The 10,000-nt window shown below is 44.9% G+C and overlaps 1 protein-coding gene across 4 annotated transcripts in view; it reads right to left on the bottom strand.

Moving 5' to 3' along the window:
• Positions 1-4,882: 4,882 nt before the first annotated feature.
• The window catches only part of rerg (RAS-like, estrogen-regulated, growth inhibitor), a 45,688-nt gene continuing 40,570 nt past the window's right edge, over positions 4,883-10,000 (bottom strand). Inside the window, exons 5-6 of one of the 4 annotated variants that reach the window (XR_010899716.1) lie at positions 5,892-7,308; positions 4,883-5,852 (exon numbers count right to left, since the gene is read on the bottom strand). Coding sequence is in view for 1 of the 4 variants with exons in the window: in XM_067428471.1 (XP_067284572.1) it covers positions 6,886-7,308 (423 nt within the window). In the remaining 3 variants the exon portion in view is untranslated. Of the gene's footprint in view, positions 7,309-10,000 lie in introns of all 4 variants that reach the window. The other 3 variants (XR_010899717.1, XR_010899715.1, XM_067428471.1) reach the window with 3 other exon arrangements.

The raw sequence follows: 10,000 nt of genomic DNA, 5'->3' as shown, positions 1-10,000 counted from the left end.
TCTGTTGAGACATTCAGATGGTAGAGTCAGAATTTGGCGTAACCAGAATGAGAACATGGATCCATCATGCCTTGTTCCCACTGTGCAGGCTGGTGGTGGTGGTGTAATGGTGTGGGAGATGTTTTCTTGGCACACTTTAGGCCCCTTAGTGCCAATTGGGCATCGTTTAAATGCCACGGCCTACCTGAGCATTGTTTCTGACCATGTCCATCCCTTTATGACCACAATGTCCCCATGCTGTATGGTCAGTGTATTGCCAGTGTATGGTCAACTGTATAGTCAGTGTATGGTCAGCTGTATAGTCAGTGTATGGTCAGCTGTATAGTCAGTGTATGGTCAGCTGTATGGTCAGTGTATTGTCAGCTGTATGGTCAGTGTATGGTCAGCTGTATGGTCAGTGTATTGCCAGTGTATGGTCAGCTGTATGGTCAGTGTATGGTCAGCTGTATGGTCAGTGTATTGTCAGTGTATGGTCAGCTGTATGGTCAGTGTATTGTCAGTGTATGGTCAGTATATGGTCAGCTGTATGGTCAGTGTATTGCCAGTGTATGGTCAGCTGTATGGTCAGTGTATGGTCAGCTGTATGGTCAGTGTATTGCCAGTGTATGGTCAGCTGTATGGTCAGTGTATGGTCAGCTGTATGGTCAGTGTATTGTCAGTGTATGGTCAGCTGTATGGTCAGTATATGGTCAGCTGTATGGTCAGCTGTATGGTCAGTGTATTGCCAGTGTATGGTCAGCTGTATGGTCAGCTGTATGGTCAGCTGTATGGTCAGTGTATGGTCAGCTGTATGGTCAGCTGTATGGTCAGTATATGGTCAGCTGTATGGTCAGCTGTATGGTCAGTGTATTGCCAGTGTATGGTCAGCTGTATGGTCAGCTGTATGGTCAGTGTATTGCCAGTGTATGGTCAGCTGTATAGTCAGTGTATGGTCAGCTGTATGGTCAGTGTATTGCCAGTGTATGGTCAGCTGTATAGTCAGTGTATGGTCAGTGTATTGCCAGTGTATGGTCAGCTGTATGGTCAGTGTATGGTCAGCTGTATTGCCAGTGTATGGTCAGCTGTATGGTCAGTGTATTACCAGTGTATGGTCAGCTGTATGGTCAGTGTATTGCCAGTGTATTGCCAGTGTATGGTCAGCTGTATGGTCAGTGTATTGCCAGTGTATGGTCAGCTGTATGGTCAGTGTATTGCCAGTGTATGGTCAGCTGTATGGTCAGTGTATGGTCAGTGTATTGCCAGTGTATGGTCAGCTGTATTGCCAGTGTATGGTCAGCTGTATGGTCAGCTGTATTGCCAGTGTATTGTCAGTGTATGGTCAGCTGTATGGTCAGTGTATGGTCAACTGTATGGTCAGTGTATTGCCAGTGTATGGTCAGTGTATTACCAGTGTATGGTCAGCTGTATGGTCAGTGTATAGTCAGCTGTATGGTCAGTGTATGGTCAGTGTATAGTCAGCTGTATGGTCAGTGTATTGTCAGTGAATGGTCAACTGTATGGTCAGTGTATAGTCAGCTGTATGGTCAGTGTATTGTCAGTGAATGGTCAACTGTATGGTCAGTGTATGGTCAGTGTATAGTCAGTGTATGGTCAGCTGTATGGTCAGTATATGGTTAGCTGTATGGTCAGTATATGGTCAGCTGTATGGTCAGTGTATTGTCAGTGTATGGTCAGCTGTATGGTCAGTATATGGTCAGCTGTATGGTCAGTGTATTGTCAGTGTATGGTCAGCTGTATTGTCAGTATATGGTCAGCTGTATGGTCAGTGTATTGTCAGTGTATGGTCAGCTGTATGGTCAGTGTATGGTCAGCTGTATGGTCAGTGTATGGTCAGCTGTATGGTCAGTGTATTGTCAGTGTATGGTCAGCTGTATGGTCAGTATATGGTCAGTGTATTGTCAGTGTATTGTCAGTGTATGGTCAGTGTATTGTCAGTGTATGGTCAGTGTATTGTCAGTGTATGGTCAGTGTATTGTCAGTGTATGGTCAGCTGTATTGTCAGTGTATGGTCAGCTGTATTGTCAGTGTATTGTCAGCTGTATTGTCAGTGTATGGTCAGCTGTATGGTCAGCTGTATGGTCAGTGTATTGTCAGTGTATGGTCAGCTGTATGGTCAGTGTATTGTCAGTGTATGGTCAGCTGTATGGTCAGCTGTATGGTCAGTGTATTGTCAGTGTATGGTCAGCTGTATTGTCAGTGTATGGTCAGCTGTATGGTCAGCTGTATTGCCAGTGTATGGTCAGCTGTATTGTCAGTGTATGGTCAGCTGTATGGTCAGCTGTATTGCCAGTGTATGGTCAGTGTATAGTCAGCTGTATGGTCAGTGTATGGTCAGCTGTATGGTCAGTGTATGGTCAGCTGTATGGTCAGTATATGGTCAGTGTTTATGATCTGTTAGCTGAACTGATGCATTCTCTCATATAGCAGATGTTCCAGCATCTTCCTGTTCTCCGAGCCTCTATTTCCTGTCTGGGAGCTGCTGGATTTGTGCCGCTTGAGCCTATTTTAATAGAAACGTATAATGTCATTGACTGAGGAATGTTTTTCTCCTTCAGGACATGACGAGTGTGAAGGAAATGTTCTTGTTTTCCAGCACAAATATCTGAAGATTCTTAAAATACTGAAGTCCTGAAGGCTGGAGAAATAAAGCTGTCTCCTGCTGACCGTGTGTTAATGAAATGCCTGTTTTAGCCTTTCGTCTTAGTAAAGGTCAGTGTGTGTGTGAAGCTTCAAGATGATTTCACTTAGGCTTCTGGGATGAGACACTGATGCTGCGGGATCTTCTTGCTCCAGACACAATCATCCATACTCTTCCTGTCTTCCTGTGAGTTTCTGTCTCGTTTTACAGCACAATGATCTAAAGATTACATAACACACACACACACACACACACACACACACACAGAGACACAGTTTCCGCCGGTCTCATGTGAATCTTGAGTATCTATAGAGTAATGTTGATCCTTCATATCTTCAAAAGTCAGATAAACTGTACCGATTCTATCTGAAAACAGCCGAGTGTGTGGAGGCGTGCAGTGGGAACTAAAGACACACACACACACACACACACACACACACACACACACACACACACAAGCCAGCAGTAAACTAGTGTTCAGGCGCATAAGCCAGAAATTAACTAGTGTTCTGATGGTTAAACTTACAGTTAACTAGTGTTGAGACTCTTAAGCCAGCAGTTAACTAGTGTTGAGACTCTTAAACCAGCAGTTAACTAGTGTTCAGACGCTTAAACCAGCAGTTAACTAGTGTTGAGACTCTTAAACCAGCAGTTAACTAGTGTTCAGACACTTAAACCACCAGTTAACTAGTGTTCAGACGCTTAAACCAGCAGTTAACTAGTGTTCAGACTCCTAAACCAGCAGTTGACTAGTGTTCAGATCCTTAAACCAGCAGTTAACTAGTGTTCAGACTCCTAAACCAGCAGTTGACTAGTGTTCAGATCCTTAAACCAGCAGTTGACTCTTAAACCAGCAGTTAACTAGTGTTCAGACGCTTAAACCAGCAGTTAACTAGTGTTCAGACTCTTAAACCAGCAGTTGACTAGTGTTCAGACTCCTAAACCAGCAGTTAACTAGTGTTCAGACTCTTAAACCTGCAGTTAACTAGTGTTCAGACTCTTAAACCTGCAGTTAACTAGTGTTCAGACTCTTAAACCAGCAGTTAACTAGTGTTCAGACTCTTAAACCTGCAGTTAACTAGTGTTCAGACTCTTAAACCTGCAGTTAACTAGTGTTCAGACTCTTAAACCAGCAGTTAACTAGTGTTCAGATCCTTAAACCAGCAGTTGACTCTTAAACCAGCAGTTAACTAGTGTTCAGACACTTAAACCAGCAGTTGACTAGTGTTCAGATCCTTAAACCAGCAGTTGACTCTTAAACCAGCAGTTAACTAGTGTTCAGACGCTTAAACCAGCAGTTAACTAGTGTTCAGACTCTTAAACCAGCAGTTAACTAGTGTTCAGACTCCTAAACCAGCAGTTAACTAGTGTTCAGACTCCTAAACCAGCAGTTAACTAGTGTTCAGACACTTAAACCAGCAGTTAACTAGTGTTCAGACTCTTAAACCAGCAGTTAACTAGTGTTCAGACTCTTAAACCAGCAGTTAACTAGTGTTCAGACTCTTAAACCAGCAGTTAACTAGTGTTCAGACACTTAAACTAGCAGTTAACTAGTGTTCAGACGTTTAAACCAGCAGTTAACTAGTGTTCAGATGCTTAAGCCATGTGTGTGTGTGTGTGTGTTTGTGTGAGAAAGTGTGTGTTGATCCTCATGTGTGTTGATGAGGTTCATCTTCACACTCAATCTGTTCCTCTGTAACTCTAGATCTGAGGAGTGTGTGTGTGTGTGTGTGTGTGTGTTTGGGCGTTGGCCGAGAGCAGCGGGTGACGTTGACTTTGTGGTTTTCTGTCGCTTCTATTCTCAGACAGACTGATGGGTAATTATCCTCCATATGAACACGACACCCCCCCCCCCCCCCACACACACACACACTCTTTCTCTCTCTCTCTCACACACACACCCTCTCTCACACAGGCATGTATTATATTCTTATAATCATGAAGTTCTCTCTCTCTCTCTCTCTCTCTCTCTCTCACTCTCTCTCTCTCTCTCACACACACACACTCTCACACACACACACACACACAGGCAGTCTTATATTCTGATAATCATGAAGTTCTCTCACACTCTCTCTCTCTCTCTCACACACACACACACACACACACAGCCAGTCTTATATTCTGATAATCATGAAGTTCTCTCACACTCTCTCTCTCTCTCTCTCTCTCTCTCTCTCTCACACACACACACACACACACAGGCAGTCTTATATTCTGATAATCATGATGTTCACACACATGTACTCGTGTCTGTTGCTGATGAATGTTTTATCATCTGTCCCGTACATCATACAGTCAATAAGGCAGAGACTACAGTCAGAGGACAAACATGTGGATCTGAGATCCCATCACACACACACACACACACACACACATTCCAGCGTCTGCGTTTGATGATGATGAGCTCTGATAGAGCTTCAGTGAAGTCAGCAGGTGCGGAGCGGGCGATCGGAGATCATATCCCACAATCCTTCAGCCGAAAGAACAAATAAACATCCAGAGAAAACACACGGAGAACTCGTCCATCCCTGAGCCTCGCTCTCCAGCACAAACATCTCAACATCACTGCAGATATATGAGATATATGAGATATGAAATATGAGTTTGTGCTTTAAACAACACACATCTGTCAGTGGAGACATTTGGAAACACTTTACAAAAATGGTGTGTGTGAGATGGGAATAAAACCGTTCAGGTTATGAATTAAATCATATTAAATTTACAAATAAAATTAATTATTTAGGTCTTATTTAATCCTATAAACTATAATACTGATCTGCCAACATTGTCTCTCTCTGATAAATTAAAATAAGCTGATAACATCACTGTTTACTCCAGAACGACTGTACAGTATGAGATAAAAGTTGTAATAATTATATGAACTTTTACATACATTTGACATTAAAAATATTAAACTGACTTGAAATTATGACATTATAAGTCACAATTATGAGATGAAAACTTAAAAAAGTAAAAAGTATGACGTCAATTCTAATTATGATGTTAAGTTGAAATTGTGCTGTTAAAAAGCCGAAGTCATAATTGTAACACTAAACCGTCCAAATGATGACATTACGAATGATACTAATGATTTCATAATTTTGCATTTGACCTGTCATGTAGAGACCTATTGTGACCTCAGTGAGCTGATATGTTGTGTGGTGACCAGTCGTGACCTCAGTGAGCTGTCATGACCTCAGTGACCTGTCGTGACCTCAGTGAGCTGATATGTTGTGTGGCTACCAGTCGTGACCTCAGTGACCCTTCATTACCTGTCATGACCTCGGTGAGCTGTCGTGACCTCAGTGACTTGTTGTGACCTGTCGTGACCTCAGTGAGCTATCGACCTGTCCTGAACTCAGTGACCCTTCGTGACCTGTCGTGACCTCAGTGAGCTGTCCTGACCTGTGATGATCCTTCGTGACCTGTCGTGACCTCAGTGAGTTCGGTCAGTTTTTTTGTAAGTCGCTTTGGATAAAAGCGTCTATTAAATGATTAAATGTAAATGTGACCTCAGTGAGCTGTCATGACCTGTCGTGACTTCAGTGACTTGTTGTGACCTGTCATGACCTCAGTGAGCTGTCTTGACCTGTCATGACCTCAGTGACCTGTCGTGACCTCAGGGACTTGTTGTGACCTCAGTGACCTGTGTTGTGTCGTGACCTCAGTGAGGTGTTGTGTAGAGCTATCGTGACCTCAGTGATCTGTTGTGACCTATTGTGACCTCAGTGAGCTAAGCTGAGGTGTTGTGTAGTGAGCTATCGTGACCTCAGTGATCTGTTGTGACCTCAGTGACCTATCGTGAACTGTTGTGACCTCAGTGAGCTAAGCTGAGGTGTTGTGTAGTGAGCTATCGTGACCCCAGTGATGTGTTGTGGCCTCAGTGACATATTGTGACCTGCTGTGACCTCAGTGACCTATCGTGACCTGTTGTGACCTTAGTGAGCTGAGGTGTTGTGTCGTGACCTGTCGGGACCTGTCATGACCTATCGTGACCTCAGTGAGCTGAGGTGTTGTGACCTCAGTGACCTGTCGTGACCTCAGTGAGCTGAGCTGAGGTGTTGTCATGACCTGTCGTGACTTGTTGTGACCTGTCATGACCTCAGTGAGCAGAGCTGAGGTGTTGTGTCGTGACCTGTCGTGACCTCAGTGAGCTGAGCTGAGGCGTTGTGTCATGACCTGTCGTGACCTCAGTGAGCTGTCATGACCTGAGCTGTTGTGCTGGAGAGGCTGAGGCCGCTGGGGTTTTAGCTGCTGATTTTGGTGAGCATCTTGTTGATGGCCTGTTTGACGTGAGTGGTGGAGCTGCGGCGCCGGGTCTTGCCCTGAACGGCTCGGCGCCGCCGGATCTCGCGGCACAGCTCGTGGAAGGCCTCGGCCACGCCTCCGCCTCCTCCGCCCACCTGATCCGAGCACGCCGAGCACTCGTAGAAGGCGCAGGCCATGTCGGCTGCCAGCCGCTCGCCCTCCTCCGTGGCCACCTTCCGGCCGTGCTCCAGGTCCGCTTTATTCCCCAGCAGAACCAGAGGCACGTGTTTGGGCCGCTTCACCTCGTCCAGGAGGCCCTTGAGCGGAGCCACGTCCTCGAAGCTCCCGCGGTCCGTGATGTCATAGACCAGGATGAAGCCGTCACCCCAGCGCATGTGAGCCTCCATCTGCAGGACGTCCTCCTGAGGAGCAGAAGCAACATCGGTCATGTGATGCACCACAGCTACAAACCCGAGTACAAAAAAGTTGGGACACTGTACAAATTGTGAATCAAAAAAAGAATGCAAGTTTCAAATTTCAATATTTTATTCAGAATAGATGACATATGTGATGTCTAAACTGAGAAAATTTACAATTTTAAGGGAAAAATAAGTTGATTTTAAATTTCATGGCATCAGCACATCTCAGTAAAGTTGTGCCGTGGCCATGTTTCCCCCTGTGTGTCATCTAGAGTGCGGATCGGGCCGCATTTTTCTGTCCGAGCCCGACCCGCGTCCGACAGAGCAGTAACCGAACCCGACCCGAGCCCGACAGTTAAAATCAATTTTTTCCCCTCATATACTAATGACACGTACGTTTGTTTGTGTGGAAAGCCCGCTTTTATTAAGCAGCTGTAGGAAGGCATTCTGAAATGTTTACAGACGAGCGCATCAGCACGCGCATGGGGTATCAAACGTTACACAGAGCCCAATCAAATAGCCAACTGAAATTAAATGAACAAAGTTCTGCTAAAAATGGCCCAAGCTTACAGAACAAAACATTAACGTAACACAATTGAAATGCTTATTGAAATGAAAGTCATCTTACCAATTTTCTCAAACTGTATGTTTCCTAAACTGCAACATGGGATCTATTTACATAATCTATCCATCAAAGTTTAGGCTAATCGAGGTTTAATGCAGAAAAAGGATTGCTTCAAGACTGTCCTCCTGCCAGCAGCGCTGAAGTTGCGCTCACTGGAATGACAGGGATGCCGCGGGCTGCACGCACGTGTTGCGCGTTGTTGTTACGGCGACATAAACAAATTTCCGCATGCAGGAAGACGGATGTTAGGGTAATATTTTACATGTATTTTAATCACAAAAACAAACCATTGCATCCAGTTTAACAGGCCCATTGGCTACTTGCATAATAAGCAGTTTTAAATTTAAATGGTTCAATGCCTTATCGCGCTGACGTGACCGAGCCCGACCCGAACCCGAACGTCATTTCTAAATATCTGTCCGAACCCGGCCCGACCCGTTGGGTACCGTCGGGCTCGGATCGGGTATCCATCCTCTAGTGTCATCCCCTCTTCTTTTTATATCAGTCTGCAAACGTCTGGGCACTGAGGAGACGAGCTGCTCAAGTTTAGGAATAGGAATGTTGTCCCATTCTTGTCTAATGCAGGCTTCTAGTTGCTCAACTGTCTTAGGTCTTCTTTATCGCATCTTCCTCTTTATGATGCCCCAAATGTTTTCTAATGGTGAAAGATCTGGACTGCAGGCTGGCCATTTCAGTGCCGGATCCTTCTTCTACGCAGCCATGATGCTGTAATTGATGCAGTGTGTGGTCTGGCATTGTCATGTTGGAGAATGCGAGTTCTTCCCTGAAGGAGACGCCGTCTGGATGGAGCAGATGTTGCTCTAGAACTTGGATAGACCTTTCAGCATTGATGGCCTTTCCAGATGTGTAAGCTGCCCATGCCACACACACGTGGGGGATTGGAGATCACACTCACAGCTCAGCTCAGCTCAGGCATGCATATAAACAGATGCTGAGCAAAGTGAGTATTTTAACTTCTCAAATTAATTTCTATTAAAAGTTAAGCTTCCAAAGGCATGAACTGAAAACGCTCCAGACTGAACGCGTGCTGAGAACGACGGACGCGTTTACCTCAGCTCTCATCACGAGAGCTCTTACCTCAGCTCATTCATCAATCTAATCTGAGTCCTGCTGCGTTTGTGGCACTCCCTCAGAGGCTCACTCACATTATATTGAACACACACGTTCAGTTTTTAATTGAAGTGTCTGTTCTCTAACTGAACTGATTTAATAAAGATGAACGCGGAGGGAAAGTGATCAGTAATCCAGTAGCGGTGGCTGTGGGAGTGGCCTCACAGGGCAGCGAAGCATTCTGGGAATTGTAGTCTTTCATCCCCATGAGACAAAAATACATGTTCTGTCTTTTCTCAGTCTAGAAAGCACCGAATTCAAAAATAATTTATAATTATTGACCCAGTTTAAATACAGATTCATCTTCCCAGCGCTGAAGTACCGCTTTAATTAATTAGATATGGCTTCTTCTTTGACCTGTAGAGTTTTAGCCGGTGACGGCGTATGGCGCGGTGGATTGTGCTCACCGATGTTTTCTGGAAGTATTCCCGAGCCCATGTTGTGATGTCCATTACAGTAGCATTCCTGTGTGTGATGCAGTGCCGTCTAAGGGCTGAAGATCACGGGCATCCAGTTTGGTTTTGACCCTTGACCCTTACGCTCAGAGATTGTTCCAGATTCTCTGAATCTCTGGATGATATTATGCGCTGTAGATGATGATAACTTCAAACTCTTGGCAGTGTTTCTCTGAGAAACTCCTTTCTGATATCGCTCCGCTATTGTCCGCCGCAGCATTGGGGGAATTGGTGATCCTCTGCCCATCTTCTGAGAGACGCTGCCACTCTGAGAGGCTCTTTTATACCCAATCATGTTGATAATTGACCTGATAAGCTGCAAACCGGTCCTCCAGCTGCTCCTCATATGAACATTTAACTTCTCCGGCCTCTTATTGCCCCTGTCCTAAGTTTTTAGGAATGTGTAGCTCTAATGAAATCCAAAATGAGCCGATATTTGACACGACATTTCAAAATGTCTAATTTTCAACATTTGATATGTTAT

This window comes from Pseudorasbora parva, chromosome 20 (genome assembly GCF_024679245.1).
Source record: "Pseudorasbora parva isolate DD20220531a chromosome 20, ASM2467924v1, whole genome shotgun sequence".
Taxonomy (NCBI): domain Eukaryota; kingdom Metazoa; phylum Chordata; class Actinopteri; order Cypriniformes; family Gobionidae; genus Pseudorasbora; species Pseudorasbora parva.
This window is presented reverse-complemented; position numbering and strand designations above follow the sequence as displayed.